Below are 17,729 nucleotides of genomic sequence, written 5' to 3' on the forward strand. Positions count from 1 at the left end.
GCGACTCTGCAAAAGGAAGTGGTCAGTTGGGCCTCTTTGCTCCTACAAACAACCACATATGCCGGATATACTCACTCAAGGAACGATCGAGAAGCAGCAGAGACAAACACTCACGAGCGCGGGACCTGTCTGCTTGTGGGCGTCGGGGAGAGTTTTTACCCGTCCCTGTACCGTTGCTATCGCCGACTGCTCATGTCGCTTAAATGTAATTTGTCTGTCAGAGAGCTCTACGACGAATGCGAGGGGTATCTGAGGCGGCTGTACTGAGACTCGAGCCCATGTTGATGAAAAGCCATCCATAGTGAGGGGGGACCGCACCCACATGCCGCGAGCATTGCGCAGTTTCAAGTCATTCCAAACATATCGTGCCAATGCCATTGCGCTGGGCTTGCGTGTGCGACCGAGGGCAGAGCATCCACAGCGACCTGCGTATACCTGCGAGGTCGTCCACGCCGCTAAGTGACAGTCTCTCGGAAGTCTCCCGGAACGGGTATGAAGGAATGTTCGAAGCAGCCTCGGGTGGTACGGCGTAGACCGTAATAGCAGGACACCGGCCTTTTGGATCGGCTGGGTAATATGACCTCCGCGGCGGGCAGCACGCCACCACTGACACAGCGAGGCTGGTACCGCCGTGTTATGTCCTGTGAGAGAAAGAAGCTGAGGAGTATTTGCGCACCGCTCACGCCCGAGTGGTTGACACAGACTCAATGGGCGCGACAGTCATGCTGTGGTTGAGTGAGGGCTCTGCACGTGACTATAGACCTAAATAGCGACGCAACTCTGGCTGGAGAGTTGTGTACCTTCGCCGTAATTAGCTCAGGACGCACTAATAACAGAAAGAAGGCTTGCGCACATGAATTTGGCCCGAGACACCCGGGCCCATGGTGAACGCGTCGTGAGCCCTTTGATGCCGGTCTAAAGCCCGACGGTGTCAGTTCAAACATCAATAGAAGAGGTATGCGTTTCTATAACACTGTGTACCAGGAGTCGTTGACAAAGCTCTGGATACAATATCGTGACTGAGATGCCTGTATACAGGGCACCGTGACGACAGTACCTGGGACCTAGAACCGCAGATGAAGCGGGGAAGCAGGGGCTCCCCGAAGGAATGTTCCTTACCAAGCACGCTTTGCGCAATCTAAAGCCATCCTTAAGTCACGAGCTCCGCACCAGGCAGCTCTTGAGCACTTCGGCCGAGCCTGATATCTCCTCGTTCGGCTGAAGAACCACTCCGGGCACGACGGCGACTGCATCGTCCAGACGAGAAGCTGAAGATTCGTTGGTGGTAGGCTCACATGCGCCGCTTTTCTTGAGCATTCCGTTTCCAATCCGTGTGCTTGAACTTGAAGCTTCTGCAACACCTTCGGGAGAGTGTGCTTAGTACTGTCGCACGTGACCGCTGCTGTTGAATGGGTGCCAGAGCGTCGGCGACCCCAGTGAACTGTTCATGAGCAAGTAGGATTGCGGTGGACCAAGAATACAGTGCATGATGCAACACCAGAGGAAGCGGTACTGTCGAGAACGTTCGGCGTCAGCTCCGTGCGTGATACGCTGACTGGCTGCCATGAGAGTGGCATGAACGAACCTAGGGCGGGATGATCACAGCGCGTCCCGTGCTACGCGCAAAGGGCTGATGCAGCATCCGTGTGCACGTTGACGGGAACCCATTGTACAGCTGACACAGGATGAGTGGCTATGGAGAAACATCTCCTCAGCGACTTCCAAGATCATTGGAGGGTGCTGCGAATACGTACCTTGTTGGCCCGTGTCCTGGCGGTACGCTACCATGCTCCACTTCTCCACATGCATCCTCTCGACACGGCGCTTGCTCAGTCGGAACCGGATACGCGTGTCGTATTGTACCAGTTCTTGCGCTGTCAGGACGAAGAACGTGCCTGGAGGCGGGCTCGCGGTGCCCTCGAAAATTCTACGCATTCCACCGATGAGTGTACCGGGCACATCTACGGAGGGCTTGTAGAAGAGAAGTCGGGTCACCGGCTCGTACGGAGACTGAGAGCCATAGCCCATGAATGTCGAGAACGGCAAGGTAGCGGTGACCTTCGCCTCCCACACCAGGATGTCCTCCGGCTCGCACGAGAACCCCGCCGGCAGCGCGCTCGTGATCGCAACTGGGAACGGGATCGCGTAGTACGCGGTCGCGACGATATTTTCGAACTCGACGAGCCATGGGTCCGTCCGGACGCGCCGCGAGGGGACGCGTCGACGTATGTCTTCCAGAGGAATAGGCCACGCCTCACCGTAAGGCGCGATGTCCGACACCATGCTCCCACTGAGCACGCGCCCGAGGAAGTCGGAAAGCCAGTGCGCAGGGTAGCCGACACGGTTGAGGTGCATGAGCAGACCGAAGAAGGCGACGAGGTTGTTCGGGAGGCGCACGTTCTGCGGGGGCATGCAGGTGCGGCCCGGGATGAGGGTGTTGAAAAGGACTCGGGTGAGCCACGTCGTGAGCTCATCGCGGGAGGCAAGGTCCGACAGAGGACGCGGCAGAGGCAGCGGCCCGAGAACGAGGACGTCCATGACGGCTTGCGAACGGATGACCCTGCAGCCAAGATAGCGAGGCACATCCTGGGGGAGCAACTGCGTATACCTGTAAGCGATAGTCAATCAGCGCTCACTCACGGTGGACAGGTGGACGCAAATTACGTGTAGAAGTAGTCGTCGCCGTTCCTCCAGGCACCTGTGTTCAACAGACAGTTGCACGAAGCACCTGCTCGTTGGTCATCTTGAAGGCTTGGAACAACGTATTGGGCAATGTTCATCGGGCCATGAGTGTAGTCGCTGGAAAAGTAAGTTGTAGGATATTCAAAGCTGAGTAGGCAGAGAGCACTTACGGTACGTTACTCAACCACATTCTTGTGTACTTCGTTGGAAAGTTCGCGGGACGAGTACCATCGCCTCCCAGCCGCATCTTGGCAAGCTCCTCGGACAGGCCCCCTGCGATGAGTTCTACAGTAATGTGGCCCTTGAGACCCTTCAGTGCGTTCACGATCTCGTCAAAGAACGTGCTGAATATGTCCCAAGCGGTCGTGTCAGCATTATTCTTCGCAGGGCCTTGTGGACCTTCTTTGTTCCTCTGATTAAAGTCTTCCACGCAGCCGACAGGCTCGAAGACGTCGCCGGACATCGTGTCGTAACCGTCACCCCCGGGATGGTACTTAGGGTTATCACAGTTAGAGTCCTACGTAGAGAACGTTACGCCTACAAGCCTGATGGGATTACTTTGAGGACTCACGAAAAGCGTAATGTTGGTACGCCACTCATTCTCTATTTGAGAATTGATCTGAGTGAACGCAACGTCAGTTGACTATAGCAAGTATGACGTAAGGGAGTAACCCACCTTGCCAGCCGCGGCCTGTTCTACATCGTCGCACTGCGTCGTCGTCGTCCATGCCTGCTCGAAGCCTGGATGGCGGCCCCGCAACTCAGCGGGGGGAACAAACGTCTTCGTGAGCTTGTACCACTCTTGCTCGTGGGTCGGCACCTTCCCGGTGGAACACATTTGTTGCATCCTGTTCACGAGCATCTCCATATTCGACTCGACGAAAGCGCGTCCTTCGCTGACGGAGGTGCCCTCGGGCATCCACTTCAGCGAGAGTAGTCGGGTGTCGGAGAGCCCCCGGAGCATGGCCTCGATCTGTCTGCGTTCCTCCATGAGGCTGTCCCGCAGCTGGCGTCGAAAGTCGCCGCCGTCGCCGCCACTGCTCAGCGTCTGCGCGCGTCGACTCCACTGGGTCTCGGGTTCTTGGTACGTGTGGTGCGCGAGCGTCTTCCTCGTGGTTTTCTGTGCCGTTGTCCAGTATTGGAGGGCATGGAGCACCTCTGGAACCGTGTTGGCATCGACGTGCAGCCATGCGGGGAGCGCTGGCGGTGACTTCGACAGCTCGTGAGTTAAATCCCTCACTACGGACATCAAACTGCCGCATATAGTCCATCAACGGTTGCTCATGGCATGAGCAAGTATCCACGTACCGATCATAGCAGTACCCAGGCATGACTGCGGCACAAAACGAGTACATGAGCGTGGCCTTGATCTCCGTACGTACGAGAGGCTCTGACGTGGTGCTCAGTTCGTGCAGGAGTGTCAACATACACAAGTCTCGAGCGATCGCGGCGGGGTGGATGTCCAGGAGAGACAGGTGGGTATGGAAGACAGACTGCTTCTGTGCGGGGAGTTGCTCGTAAGCGTTGTACAGACCTGCGATTGTGCCGAGGGCGTGCCGTCCTTGTATGCGTGTGGTTGAGTAGAGTTTCATCGACGGGGTACGAGAAGCACTCACCATCTCCGACGCCTCCGAACAGGAAGGAGACATGGGGAAGCCCCTCAAGAGGAAGCGTATCGAGCTTCAGGGAGTCACCTCCATGTCGGGAACCCCACCCAGCAGTGAGGTCGATGATTGCGTCGTGCCCAATCTACAACGATGAACTTCGTAAGCTTGGTTGCTGTACGGTAAAACCTCTTGAACGTACAGTGTAGTATTCCTTCGCATCGTCACTTTTGGTCTTTAGCTCGGAATGTTGAGAGACCATCGACGTTGAGAACTCACAGTGGTTTCATGAACAGCGGTAGTCGCGAAAACGCTGCAAGACACGGGCCACCTCTCTGCACGAGGGCGTCGACGTCGGACTCTACGGTCTCCCAGTCTTTCCAAGCACGGCGCAGCTCTTCATCGGCAGGTGAAGGAGACACACCGGAGGTAATTGACAAGGACAGCTCTTTGAGTTGTTCGATGTCAGCAGCATGAAGTTCAAGCGCATGTCGCGAACTCGGGCTGGATCTTGTAGAGAAGCAGAGTGCCTTGGCCAGTCTACTAGAGAGCCTTACGACAAGGCCACGTCGTGCGTCGTGCTGGCCGTTTGGAAGTTTCCAGGAGCGCAGAATAGCGGATATGCAGCCCGAGTAGTCTCCGGCCTCGTACAAAGCCGCGCTCAGGTTTGAGGGGTAAACCGGGTCGTTGGGCTCTTCCTTTTCAGCCTGGATCCAGCACACGTAAGTTGCATAATGCAGATTTTGAGACACATGAATATCACCTTGGCATATAGCTCGGACGCTCTGAATGTGAAACATGTCAGAAAATCCATCAAGAACTCACCGTCGCGAGCAATGGCCACCGCTGACTCAACGCATTCTTCGAGGCTACACACCTGATAAAGTGACCGGCTTTGAACTGATCATTCCCTTGTTGCTTGTATCCAGCAGCTCGCGACATGCTTGAGCTAGAGTGATAAGGCAGTGGCTCAGTTTCAGTGGCTCAGCGTCGTGGTCCAGGTCAAGAGAAGGTCAAGCCTTACTCCAGGCTCGCATGCGGCTAAGCCGGGAACCTGGTCCTTACGCTCCCGCTCGAATAGACGCTAGACGCGGATCGTTCGCGGATTTTGCTGTTTCGACTTCTTGCACTCCACTAAATCCTACATACGGTGTATGGCTACGTCGAGACAAGCCATGTTGGACATGTGATGGATTTATCAAGTACGAATGCGATAGATGGTGAATGGATCAAGGCGATCAGGAAGCCGTGTCCTAGGAAATAAACATGGTTAGTAACTAGACTCATCCGACCTCTGCGGCGGCGAAGGCGTTGCACACCTGCTCATGCGTCCATCCGCCACAGCAGCACGTCGGGAGGCCCTCGACCCGCCCGCAGCAGAACTTCTGCCGCTTCCCCTCGTGGACGTTCTCCCGGAGCTGGTCCCACGGGTGCGTGCGCGCGGGCGTCGCGCGCGCGTGCTCCTTGTCGATGCCGAAGTGCTTCCAGAACGGGAGCGCGCCCGCCAGAGGGCTGGGCGCGAACTTAACCATGAGCACGTATGCGCCCGTGCCCCAGTAGTCGTCGCCAAACTCCTTCTTGCCCATCTCGACGGCGGCGGCGCGGTCGGTCATGAGGATCTTGAAGGTCGGCGGCTGTGCGGGGTCGTTCCTGTCCTCCAGGTGCATGCCTCGGACCTCGAACTGGTCCTGAGGGCGGCGAGTCGGGTCGTTTCTGTACAGGAGAGAGATGAGGAGGAAATGCGACGTGGCAACAGTGGGAATCTCCGGCATCGCTCTGAGGTAGCAGGCGAGGGTACAGTTGATGAGAGTCGCGTGGTGGTACTCGATGAACGTCGCGAGGTGCGACCACGCATTCGGGTTGCCGGAGATGCTCGCCGCACGCTCCTTGTGGACCGAGAACATTTTGCAGACTTGCTTGTGGCCATCGCGCCAGTGGGCCTTTTGGCATTCTTTAGACTGGAGGCGTCGTCCGTAAGAATGCGTGTCTGGAGGCGGATTCCCAAGCGATAACTCACGCAATACGTCGACAGATAGCATCCTGTACAGCGCAGCATCTTTGTGTCCCTGCCTTCGCATCGGCGCATATGATAGCAATTTTTGCAGTGGGCGTGGGTGTGTAGAGGATCGGCGGAGTGAAACAAGCCCAAGTCGCAGTGGGCATTTTCAGATGTCGCGTTCATGACGTATAGAGGTCTGAGTTGTTGAATGGGCTGATACTGAACGCAAACGCGGGCACGACGAAGGCGTTGCGACTGCAGCAAGGGTTTGGTCCAACATGGTCCACGTTGCGGTATGTAACGTTATAGTGCTGCGCTCGCGGCTCGGCAAAGCAGAATACGCCGCCCGAAGAGTGCCGACGGCCCGTCCGGACATGCCCGTTTTGGGTATTTGCCGCCATCCCGCCACCCCGCGCCGCCCGACGCTGACCATGCCAGTCTTGTTTCTCTCTGGCACGATATCTTCAGCTTCAACCCATAGATGCGCTTCTCGAGCTCTCATACTTGCCTTCCTGATCACGCTCTAGTCTAGGGGGTTGACTCCTGCAAAAACATCAAGTTCGCCAATTGGTGACACGTTAGCGTCCCGGGATGCCAATGTGTCCGCCGATTTAAGTGTTTAATACCTCTGGCTGGCTCTCCTAGGCTTCTAGTATTGGTATTGGATCTATCTCTATCTGGACGTTACCTTTGAATCCGCCTTACATTACGGAACCATCCAGAGCCCAGACTATGCTGATGCCCTGAAGTCAATTGTGTGCCACTATGCTGCTTGTGCTTGCTTGTGCTGACACACACCACGTTCTCCACGCTAGGCCCTCTGACCGCGAAAGGCATGTCGTGTACATGGGGCTGGACTGCATGTGGTACATATGTCCAGTCTTCGTGGGAAGCTAGTTATGCGACCCGTGTGCCGTCTTCTCCGATCGATATCGCTTTGCATAAAGCACGCATATCCGGAGCTCCCTCCCTTGGATTTACTAATGGTATGTGCTCAAACTTCATTATAAATTCGTTGCTCACAGTCTTCAGATTGTGATATCTGTCATGCGATTGATTGACACGGAAACCGGCCAATTCCATGTCGTTTCAAACGAATTCCAGGTGCCGTATGCTATCCTAAGCCATACATGGGATCCGCAAGGCGAACAGACATTCCAAGATGTGTGTGAGATACAGACATCTGCTTGGAAGGGCGGAGCTAAGAATACGGTTCTCTTCTGGCTCAAGTGAGTCACTCATAGCGAATGCCTCTTGTCGGTAACCCGAGCGTATACAGGTATTTCCTGCAAGTGGCGATAGCAAGATTGACTGCCACGAACAAGGCCGATCAGTCCAAACTAGACAAGTTCAGGACAATGCTTGTCTGCCGTATCATTGCATGGGCAAAGCGGCTCTTCGCCCTCGCCAACAAGCTACAGTCAGACGAGCTACCTCCCCAGTCTATCTTCTCCGACCCAAGGCTTGCCGAGAAGATTCGTCGATCTTGCGCTGTCGCGCGTGAGGCTGGTTACAAGTGGTTGTGGATCGACTCGTGCTGCATCGACAAGACGAGCAGCTCCGAGCTCTCGGAGGCGATCAAATCCATGTACGTCTGGTACAAGCACTCCGCCGTCTGCTTCGCGTTTCTCCCCGACGTCAGCGGAGAGGACGAACTCGCCGCGGAGAAATCCGAATTCCGTCGCAGTAGATGGTTCACGCGCGGATGGACCCTGCAAGAACTCATCGCCCCGGGATCAACCCCGGGGTCTTTTGCTGCACCGGACCAGCACAGTCAAAGATCGAATTCGACCCAAGAAACATAGCGGCACTTTCGCCTTACCTTTTTCTGCACGGCGAATGGACGCTATCGCTTACGCACAAGGAGCTCAGTAGACGTTTGGGTATCAAGGTGCCTACCCCCACACGCACTCCATTCCGCGGCGGGATGCGTACTTGCTTCCCGTTGATACCCGTTGATGCCCAACTGCTCAATGGCATGCCTTACCCCGGGGATACAGGAGGCCGAGCATAGTACCTCGCAGTGCTCGCATGCGCATGCGAGGTCGTGGACAGTCTAATCGACGGCTGCGTCCTTGCTTTCGTGTGCTCCCTCCCGGAGCTGTCCTCCCAGCAGACCCCCACTCCTCAGGCGACAGGCAAGGGCGTTACCGACAGCAACGATCCAGGCGTCCCCCGTCTGTCTGGCGGAATCCAGTCTCTCAATGCCCACCCCGATAGCCCTATGCAGGAGGGCAGCGCGTTTCGAGTGGTGGTGCTCACCCCTGACGATATCGCGGAGCGCCGAGCCAGCATCCGTCTCGTGGAGGTGGACATATCTATGCGGCCGTCGTATATGCCAGGCGTGGCCGCGAGCCCCCAGTCAGAGGAGGGCGCCGCCGCTCTTACTAGTAACCTGGACTCGGACGACGTGCATCCGATTCCCGTCGACTACCCCGCTCGCGACGCGCCGGTCAACGTCGAGATCGCACCGTGGTGCGAGACAGCCTTACGCGTCCAAGGCTTCACCATATCCCAGATGCCCTCCCTCGACCCGGCCACACCGCCGCAGCGCGAGTTCGTGCTCAAGAACGTGCAGGACGGCGCAGAGCTCGCGCTGCAATACCAGCCGCTCAAGCGCACAGACCCAGCGCACGGGGCGGCGATCGAAGTGCGCCTCCACGAGGTCGTGCAGACGTTCCCCATCGGGATCTCGACACTGGAGCCCCTGAGGTATTGGGCACCCTGGAGAACAGTGAGCGAGGCCTCGCCGCTCACGGCGCCCGGGTACGACGATGGCGGACGGATGCGCGTCGTGCGTTTCACGCTGGCGCACCACGAGGCGGGCACTTACATGCTCGGCGTGGAGACTATGGAGTGGAACGGGGGTCCCGATCCTGCGACCATGTTTCGGGTCGATACGAGGTTGTAGTCCTTGGCTGGTGGAGTCACATTGGTGTATGTGCAAGGTGATAATAGGATTATGTATGCTGATGGATATACAGGTGGCGTATTGGTGGTCTTGCTTAGTAGGAGGCAAAGTAAGCAAATAAGGTAACGAGCGGATGTGCGATGAGGTTGTTGAGATGTCGATGTATATGCATGGGAAGGTGAATGCGGCGGATCCTATTATACAAGGTGTGCACTTGATACAAAGCGGGGGCGGAGCAAATAGGCAGAGCATGATGCGATGCGTGGTGATAGCGATGTATCCGCGAAGAACAAGAGCGGCGGGGATGCGTGCCGCGGCAAGAATTAGGCATCCTGGATATCGATCCGGACAAAGAGCGTTGAGAAAAGGTATTGGGAGAGCTGCCCGTCATGAAGGGGAAGATGCCGGTATCCTGCAATGGTGTTAGCGAAAATTTAGCGTGGTTACACACAAATAACGCACCAAGGTTCAAGCTGCCCAGACTGGCACAATAAACGGCAAGCGGCTCGTCGTCCTCCTTGTTCTCCTGCTTCACAGAGAACCGGACGAACACAAGGTCCTTCATGTCGCCAACGAGATCGAAGGGCAGGCAGATCTGCTGCTCCCACACTGGGTTGAACCCGTTGTTCTTCACGACGCCGGTCCGGCACGTCACCGTGCGCGCAGACGTCGCCTCCACGATGTTACCTGCGGTCGGCGGAGAGTACGCGTCGGCAGTCTTCTCTGGGAGGAATGGCGAGTGCGTCCAGTCGGGTATATGGATGGACACCTCGACGAACGGGTCAACGATGGACTTGTCGATGATCTCGCGTCCCTGCGAGTCCTTCGGCCTGGGCAGCTGCTGCGCGGAGATGATAGTGATGTTGAGCAAGTGCTTCGTCCGCCGCGCGAGCAGCTGCTTGTCGGAGCTGCGCAGCGCGAGCGGCTTCAGCACGTATCCAGCACGACCGTTGCGCTGGAACATCGCGTGGTTGATCATGTATCCGAGGTCTGTGCCAACAGCCGTAAGACTCCAACACCAACCTGATGCAATATCGACATACCAAACGTCTGCCAGTTGATGGCGACCAGCTGACAGCCCGCAGACCAATATCGGTGCGGCTCGTAGTTCGTCGACCCGATGCGCGTGCCCTTGGGATACGTCCGGACGAGATGCGTGCGGTTGTGCTTGATGAGGTCCATCATGCCCTGCTTCAGGAGCTTGTTCGCCGTGTTTTCCGACAGCGAGAAGATGTGCTCCGGCGCGTACTCCTCCTTTTTGTTGATCCCGCGGCACTTGACGCCAACGGTGTACACGAGCAGCGAGACGAGCTCCATCGACATCTTCACCTTCGGCTTCGCGGGCTGTCCGGAAGGCGGAGGCGACTGCGGCACGCTCTGCGAGGCGACCTTCTGCGCGCCCGGCGAGCGCACGCGGTTGAGTGCCCCGCGCGCTTTCTTGAACTCCGACTTTAGGTCTGCAACGCGCTCAATAGTCTGCTCTGCCATTGAGGAACGCACGCGAAATGCTCACCTCGGATCAGTTCTGCCTCGTTCTGGCGCGCCTTGCGCCACTCTTGCTTCAGCTCCGCGGCGACATCGGAGTCTGACGCAGACGTGTCCGTCGATGTGGACGACTCCGTCTCGACGCCGACCTCCTTCTCGGACACCGCCTGCCCTTCCACGACGTACAGGTTCTTCGCCTTCAGCAGCACACGGCCCTTGAGGTCCTCTGGGCTCGGCAGGGCATCGATCTTCGGCCGGCCGTCGACGGGCGCCCATACGAGCGCGTCCCCGAACACCTCCTTCATGATCTCGACAAGCTGCTCTTGTTGTGGGACAGAGCAGTGGATCTCGGCAGAGATCACGATGGGGTAGGGCGACGCCACGAACGCGTACTTCGCGATTGCCGCGCAGGCGTCGCGCACGGAGACCTTGGACGTGAGCGTCCGCCCGTGGTATACGGTCGGTTCGGTGTCTCCGTCGTAGATGTCGACTGTTCGTGGTCAGCGAAGCGCTGGGTTGACAGACAAGACAGCACTTACGCTCGACGCTCCGGCACGAATGGAGCAGCGCCCGGATGTAGCCCTCAATCGTGCTCTCCCCAACCAGCTGGTGCCCGACCAGGTACGTGTTGTGTGACGACGAGATGAAGTACTCCGGCAGCGGACGTGACATGTCGTGATATGTGCGCCCATGCTGGTCCGCGAAGACGGAGTTGTCCGCAGACAGCAGGAACGCCGTGAAGCCGCTCAGCTTCATGAGCGCATCGTCCACCGATGGGACGGAGGTGCTCGATGCAGTCGTGGCCGTACCGGGCGGTGATTCAGCAGACGGTAGAGACGACTGCGGCCCGGCCTCCTTGGCGATCGAGATAGACTGCATAGCCAAGTCGAGAGAGGTCTGCGGCGGAGAACCTGGTGCCTTGCCGTTGGGGCAGAAGGCATAGCGCAGGAAGATGTGCTCGAGCTCGACGCGGCTGAGTGAAGACTGAAGAGAGTGTGTCAGAACGCCGCCCCTGGCCTCCATGAAACACACTTCGTACCTTCTGCGACGTCTGCATAAACTGCTCGAACGCGGCAAAGGTCATCCCCTCCGCGCCGTTCACGTGCTTCTTATACAACCTGTCAATCTCGGGGCGCGCCTTCAGGTGCTTCACGAAACGCTTGAAGTCGCCAAAGTCGAGATAACCTCGATTCTGGCTGTCCGCTTGCTGCTTCGATCGTTAGTCCACTCCCAGCAAGGACGGCGGTAGACTCACCTTGAATCGTCGCTGAAGATCTTCGCGCGAAGGATTGATGTTCAGCCGCCTGCACAATCGCTCGACGTCATCAAAGTCGAGCCGTTGGTCCTGCTCGTCGTCCGCGCCCTTCCAAAACTGCTTCTCCCAGACCGCCTGCCGCATATCCGCACTGACAAGTCCGCTCATAAGCTGCTGGCGGATCGAGTACAGCCTGCGTAGAGTGACGTCCCAGAGCTGGAAGATGTCGCGCGTCGCCGAGATCAGGTGCAGAGTCTTGTACCCGCCGTCGAGCACATAGACGATCGTGAGCCATCGGTCTTCGTATTCCTGCGCAAGCTGGAACTGTTCGCGGTAGTATCGTGCGTCTGCGCCCTCGCGCAGCTCCTTGATGTTCTCGATCGGGACTACATGCGGTGGTCGGTGAGAACTGGCGGATCGACGATGGGAACAGACGACTCACTAAACCGCAGCTTCTTCGACTGCCAGATGATTTGCCCCTGGTCCGCGTCAAGTCTGAAGAGATATCGTTTCTGCTTCTTCGCAGACACCTTGATCATTGGGACGCCCACTTGGAGAAGGGGCGGAACCGTCGCATCGGTGGTCGATGAGGACTGTGCTACAGGTGCAACGGACACGCTTGATGGGGGAAGCTGCTCGACTATAGACGATTCGGGTAGCGAGGTCATTCTGGTGAGAGGGGTGGGTGGTGGGGAAAGGAAAGGGGAGTCTGCGCCCGGCGAGGTAATACGGTCGTGACGCACGCGCGGTCGCGTGGAGAGCGACTCGCTTTGGGCGCGGCGGTGGCTCTGCCTTCTTTTCACCCACACCACGGGCGAGAGCGTGAAAGACGCGTTTGGGGGCGAGAGGTACTGTGAAGAGGTGTCTGATAACAGCTCCGGGAGGGGTTCCGAGGCAGACTCGACGAGGGGCGGCGGAGGGGGCACGGCAGGGTTGCGCCGCTTGAAGCTCGCCCTGCGTGCAACGTTCGTACCTGCGTCCCGTACCTGGTGTAATTTCCGCTTGATAGACCCCCCAAGCCCTCCTCCGTCTGTCCTCCGTCGTTGCAGCGGCTCATGATCGAGGGTGGGGTCGGACGCGAGGATGGTGTCCGCTATCGCCGGCACAGGCTCGCCCTTGGTCGTAAGGAGACCCGCTGCGCGGTGCAGCCCGCGCGACACTGGCGGATGTTCGGACGTCATGTCGAGCGATAGCGTCTAGGGCTGGCGAGGGCGAATCATAAACCGATAAAAGACGGCAGGAGAGTGACGGTGTTCTAATAGTCGCTAGGAATTACGATAGTTTCCATCAAGTCACCTCCGGGTCCGGACGACCTGAATTCACGGCCGAGGCTATTCAGGTGCGCATGTTGTAAGCGGCAGGCGGCGCAGACAAGAGGTAGGGGCGGTGGAGACAATGTGAGAGCGGTGTGGACTAGATGATGGGCGGAGGAAGCGAGGCGCGACTGCGACGTCGCGGTCGGTGCTCGTAAAGGCTTGCATCCCGCCCTGATCCTCCAACTGGACACAACGAGCATAGGTCATATCCGACACGGACGACCACAAGACCGCAAAGTTCGCGCCCAATGCTGCGTGGTGGCCGAGAAGACGTCCGGGGGTTGTTTTGTTGCGCGACGGCAGGTCGGGGCAGCGCAGTCTCACATGCCATGATGCACACGTTCACCAGCGTTCGCCTCGCAGGCTCACGCCAAGCCCCGATGCTACCGGAGCACGATGTAGGACATTGCCGAGTAGTTGACAAGCTCCTAATGTCCATAGATTGTATTTGACTTCTATCATCAGACTACTCGCACACCGACAAAACATACTCAACAAGAGACGCCCTGGAAAGAAAGAGGACGCCCGCCAGCATCTACTACACGTTCTGTACATTAGCAATCCCGCGGAAAAACAAGGAACATAAATAAGGGCCGCAGCGGGGTCACTAGCACTTGATGAAGTTGCCCACGATGAGCGTCGGGATGCCGTAGGGATCCCGGCGGATGGTGAACGAGAAGCAGCAGCTGATGAACCCCTCCTCGTCCGGCGGCGGATGCGTGTCCCTGCCCCGTGCTGGGGTGACCGCGCCAGACGCCGGCAGGAGGGGTTTGAACCGGAGCACGCACGACGTGAGCACCGCCTTCTGGTTCGAGTCGAACGCGACATTGCCGTATTTCTGCGCACAGGTGGACTCATCAGGGATGGTTACGGGCACGTCGCAATGGGGTGGACCGACCTCCCAGTAGTTGACTGCGGCGTCTTCCGCCATGAGCTCATAAATGCACAGGCGTCCCTGCCCGCGATCATGCTCTCAGCGCTCGGCAGGACTGCAAAGTGCGATAAACACGTACGTCTCGGAGCATATAGCCGTCCACGCCAACGAGTTCCGCAAACTCGCGGTTCGCCTTGTAGATTTCGCCGGTGCGGCGCCATAAACACGCTGGAATGGCCATGGCGGAGAACACCCGGTCATAGTCCAGCAGAAGGCGCTCGAACGCCTCTTCTATGAAGACGAGGTCCTACAAAATGTCAGCACCTCAGCCGCAGCTGGTCACCATGCGCGGTGCGTACGATGTCAGTGAGTGATTCCGACTGGGCGATAGCCTGGCGCGCACGGTTAGATGCGCCCACAATAATCAATCAAGCGCTCACTCTGAACTTCGGTCGGAGGACAGACAGGGGCTGCAGGATTTTCTGCTTCGACTCCTGCGAAACGCTGTCACGACATATGTGTAAGCGCGCTATAGACCGATCGCATACAGGGAGACTTACTTTCTGTCCATCCAGCGCGATAATCGGGCATAACCCTTGACGTAGTTATATGGCTTTAAGAGGCCGGCCTCGTACTTGCTCCGAATGACCATGTTCAGCCGCTCGTTACGCGAACCCGAGGCTTGGTCTGCGGCGGTCAGGAAAAATCGCTCGGTTTTTGAGGGGGCGGGAAGCACGACCGGCGCGGGCTCATCTGCCGGCTTCTCCCCCTCTTGAGCCGCCGGCGCAGGGTTGGTATTTGAAGGTGTGGGTGGTGGGAGTGAGGGAGGCTGGGTTATGTATGGGTTGTCGACGCCTAGGGAGACAGTATTGGCGTATGTTGGACTTGACATTAAGGACGGTGCGACGGCAGGAGGTTGGCTGAAGAAGGAGCCGTCGTCTAATGACTCCAGGAAGTCCCTGCCAACGTAGAGAAGACATCAATATGATCCCGAGGACGTAGGCAACCCAGCTATAGCCGAGTATGCGGAACCACGCAAGTATGCAGCGCGTTCGTGCGGGGCCACTAACGACGGCACATATACTGGGACTCGGGGATGCACAGCCAACCTGTGCGAGCAGGTTGAATGTACATCCTCGCAAAGGCAGCCCACCTCACTCAACATCGTTGATTTTCAAGCGGGCGGAGGGCTACCGCTCTCCACGATACACTGAACAATAACAGGTAACGAAGAATGCAAAGGCCGTCTTGACACCACTGCTCCTCTACTCGGCTTCGGACTTTTATGGAGGCCATAACTTGCCGGCTACATCTCGACGGGAAAGCACAAATAAAAGTGACCGGACAAAAGGAATAACGCTCAGAGTTCGTGTTTCGCGTTGCATTTCCTGTCCCGTGAAAGTGGGTACGGCCTCAGGGGTTGGGTTGAAGAGGCGTAACTGCCGATGCTTGCGAAGTCCGGGAACCGCAAAACTTCACGCAGGAATTATGCGCAGCGCCCAAAGGCCACCGTGCACATGCTCGACAGGGCCGAACGGTAGGAAGCGAATGAAGACGAGACTCACGAAAGCACGGAGAACTCATTACTCAGAGTCTCCGGAGGGTACATGAACCCGCCCTGGGCCATGCTCATCCCCATCCCAGGCCATGTTCCGTTCATTGGAGATGCGACCTGCACCGGTGCGTACTGGCCACCTACACGGCGACCAAAGATAGACGTGTGTTAGTAGAAGGCCCCTCAGGGGTGCTCGTGGGGAGAAGGCAGACTTACCAGGGAGGGCTCGGGCGACGTCGATAGGAGGATTTGTGATGGAGGAGGAATTTGACACCGGGGCCTTCTCCTTAGCCGAGGATCGCCGTTCGTCGTGACAGAGGTGGCCTATCTCGCGTTTGATACTGTGCTCGCCGTGTATTGAGTGCGCGGGGTTGCGCGCGAGTCCAGACTAGCGACGAGCAATACACGCACCAGCGTTGACATGGACGGCCCTCGTCGCACGTCATATGGCTCCGGCGACAGTAGAGGCAGGCATGGTTTACTTTCCTCCGTTTTGATCCCTTCTTCTTCTTGCCTGAGCCGTCGTCGGTGTCGTGTTCGCCAGAGTGGTCGACGTCGACGCTGTGCTGCCGAGAGAGGTCGGCTGAGATGGTGTCAGGGCCAAGAGTAGGTTCGGATTGGGCCGGGTCATTCGCAAAGCCCTCCATGCTGCTGCTGTCGGGAACGGTCGGGGGGAAGAAACCAAGTTAACGTTGAGAATCCTTCTCGCGATCCCCTTCAACAAGTCTAGGCCCGTGCTTCATAGCTATGTGGGCAAACTTAGAGGAACCGCAGTTGTTGCGCGTTGGCGGAGTGGTTATAGGGCGGTGTTCGTACCCCAACCACTCGAGTCGTGCGTTCGCACCTCCTGCGGCCCATCCTTTTTTCTATACCTCTCCCAACCGATGCCGCATGTACTGTCCACCGCCGTTCACTTCATTTATTTGAGGACTACAACACAGAATACCATCATAGGGGCTCAATGCCCAGCATGTACGTGCCTACCTCATGATGCTTCAACGTCAGATGAACAGTCCGGATCAACCCTTCGCTGTCGCGCCCCTTTGCTACCAGAGGAGATGCTTCGGTCACCGTTTGCCAGTCGCCCCAGTGACGCACAGGGTCAATGAGGTGCGGCGCTACGCGGTTCACATGAAGGATCATGTCGTGCATGCGCGCCCGGATCGACGCGCCCTCCTTCTCGATGCTCATCAGCGGCTGGCACTGCACCGTGAGCTGCGCCCCGTCCTTCCAACATAGCACGAACCCGCACAGGGGCGGACCAGTCGCAACAGGGACGGGCCGTATCTCCGTAGTCCTGAGGCCCTGCGCGCGCAGAAGGGATTGGCACCAGGGCGCGAGCCGAATGGCGACAGGGATGTCGCGAATCGCATGGACCATGCTCGTGGACAGGTGCTCGAAGTCCTGCGCTTGCAATCCTCTGCGGAGATGGTGCGTCGCCACCATGGACAGCGGCGACGGCAGCATCGCGATGTGGACGTCTGCGACGCGGATAGTGTTTCGGCGTGCGCGGATGTCGTCCGGCGTGAGCATGACGGTACGGATGCAGCTCGAGCCAGGGTCGCCGTCAGGGTGGGTTAGATGACACTGGACTCCACCAGCGAGGATGGGTATGGGGTCGGACCACCCCCCAAAATTCTTTCCGGCTGAATCAGGGAGCGAGCATATGAATGCGACCAGATGTCCGTCAACCCGCCAGGTCTTGTTTTCGCACGCGAGCACGGCAAGGTACCAAGCGCGTGGGCCGGGAAGGTTCACCTCGTGAGGCGTATTCACGAGGAAGTGGCCCTTGAACGGCATGAGTGGGAGCGTGACACGCATCCCAAAGGGGGACGAGGAGTATACGGCAGGTGGGACAGCGATTCCGAGACGCTTGCAATATTGTTTGTGCGAGAGTCGTACCATCCCCGCACAGTTGACGAAAGCGCCAGGAGTGATCGCAGGGATGTCCTTCGTGTCGATAGTGAAATGGAAATTTGGATGGCCTCCAATTTGGGTCTGCCCGACATAGATCCCGTTGACAAACGATGGACGCAGGTGATGAAGCC

The 17,729-nt window shown here is 57.8% G+C and overlaps 6 protein-coding genes across 6 annotated transcripts; 1 reads left to right on the top strand and 5 right to left on the bottom strand.

Annotated features, from left to right (window-relative positions):
• Positions 1–1,599: 1,599 nt before the first annotated feature.
• TRAVEDRAFT_136302 (uncharacterized protein) lies at positions 1,600–4,037 on the bottom strand (the record flags this gene model as incomplete). The annotated part of the gene is made up of 8 exons (XM_008046917.1): positions 1,600–2,129; positions 2,292–2,608; positions 2,665–2,799; positions 2,853–3,199; positions 3,254–3,325; positions 3,359–3,722; positions 3,750–3,935; positions 3,991–4,037. The coding sequence occupies 8 exons, from the start codon at positions 4,035–4,037 to the stop codon at positions 1,600–1,602; spliced, it is 1,998 nt and encodes a 665-aa protein (XP_008045108.1).
• Positions 4,038–5,396: 1,359 nt separating this feature from the next.
• On the bottom strand, positions 5,397–6,211 carry TRAVEDRAFT_32182 (uncharacterized protein). Its single transcript, XM_008046825.1, has 2 exons — positions 5,606–6,211; positions 5,397–5,539 (listed from the first exon to the last, which is right to left on the bottom strand). The coding sequence occupies exons 1-2, from the start codon at positions 6,188–6,190 to the stop codon at positions 5,525–5,527; spliced, it is 600 nt and encodes a 199-aa protein (XP_008045016.1). The 5' UTR covers positions 6,191–6,211; the 3' UTR covers positions 5,397–5,524.
• A 1,121-nt stretch (positions 6,212–7,332) lies between these two features.
• On the top strand, positions 7,333–8,090 carry TRAVEDRAFT_136480 (HET-domain-containing protein; the record flags this gene model as incomplete). The annotated part of the gene is made up of 2 exons (XM_008046918.1): positions 7,333–7,449; positions 7,758–8,090. 2 exons carry the CDS (start codon positions 7,333–7,335, stop codon positions 8,088–8,090), a joined length of 450 nt encoding a protein of 149 aa, XP_008045109.1.
• A 1,429-nt stretch (positions 8,091–9,519) lies between these two features.
• Positions 9,520–12,604, bottom strand: TRAVEDRAFT_136210 (1-phosphatidylinositol-4,5-bisphosphate phosphodiesterase 1; the record flags this gene model as incomplete). Its single annotated transcript, XM_008046919.1, has 8 exons — positions 9,520–9,608; positions 9,659–10,186; positions 10,240–10,653; positions 10,710–11,171; positions 11,221–11,665; positions 11,721–11,888; positions 11,937–12,322; positions 12,379–12,604. 8 exons carry the CDS (start codon positions 12,602–12,604, stop codon positions 9,520–9,522), a joined length of 2,718 nt encoding a protein of 905 aa, XP_008045110.1.
• Positions 12,605–13,682: 1,078 nt separating this feature from the next.
• Positions 13,683–16,346, bottom strand: TRAVEDRAFT_32184 (uncharacterized protein). The gene is made up of 9 exons (XM_008046826.1): positions 16,093–16,346; positions 15,898–16,022; positions 15,692–15,821; positions 14,687–15,085; positions 14,567–14,630; positions 14,486–14,518; positions 14,266–14,433; positions 14,151–14,207; positions 13,683–14,090 (listed from the first exon to the last, which is right to left on the bottom strand). The coding sequence occupies exons 1-9, from the start codon at positions 16,326–16,328 to the stop codon at positions 13,860–13,862; spliced, it is 1,443 nt and encodes a 480-aa protein (XP_008045017.1). The 5' UTR covers positions 16,329–16,346; the 3' UTR covers positions 13,683–13,859.
• Positions 16,347–16,629: 283 nt separating this feature from the next.
• Positions 16,630–17,481, bottom strand: TRAVEDRAFT_24724 (uncharacterized protein; the record flags this gene model as incomplete). The annotated part of the gene is made up of 1 exon (XM_008046803.1): positions 16,630–17,481. The coding sequence occupies one exon, from the start codon at positions 17,479–17,481 to the stop codon at positions 16,630–16,632; it is 852 nt and encodes a 283-aa protein (XP_008044994.1).
• Between the last annotated feature and the right edge of the window lie 248 nt (positions 17,482–17,729).

The sequence above is a fragment of the Trametes versicolor genome, assembly GCF_000271585.1.
Source record: "Trametes versicolor FP-101664 SS1 unplaced genomic scaffold TRAVEscaffold_15, whole genome shotgun sequence".
NCBI lineage: Eukaryota > Fungi > Basidiomycota > Agaricomycetes > Polyporales > Polyporaceae > Trametes > Trametes versicolor.

Excerpts from the sequence above, each read along its gene's own strand:
- TRAVEDRAFT_32182 (XM_008046825.1), bottom strand. The coding sequence starts at position 6,190 with ATGTTCTCGGTCCACAAGGAGCGTGCGGCGAGCATCTCCGGCAACCCG.
- TRAVEDRAFT_32184 (XM_008046826.1), bottom strand. The coding sequence starts at position 16,328 with ATGGAGGGCTTTGCGAATGACCCGGCCCAATCCGAACCTACTCTTGGC. Across the intron at positions 14,631-14,686 it reads TCGCGCTGGATGGACAGAAA|CGTTTCGCAGGAGTCGAAGC; the intron begins GTAAGTCTCCCT and ends ATGTCGTGACAG. Across the intron at positions 14,519-14,566 it reads TCCTCCGACCGAAGTTCAGA|GCTATCGCCCAGTCGGAATC; the intron begins GTGAGCGCTTGA and ends CGTGCGCGCCAG.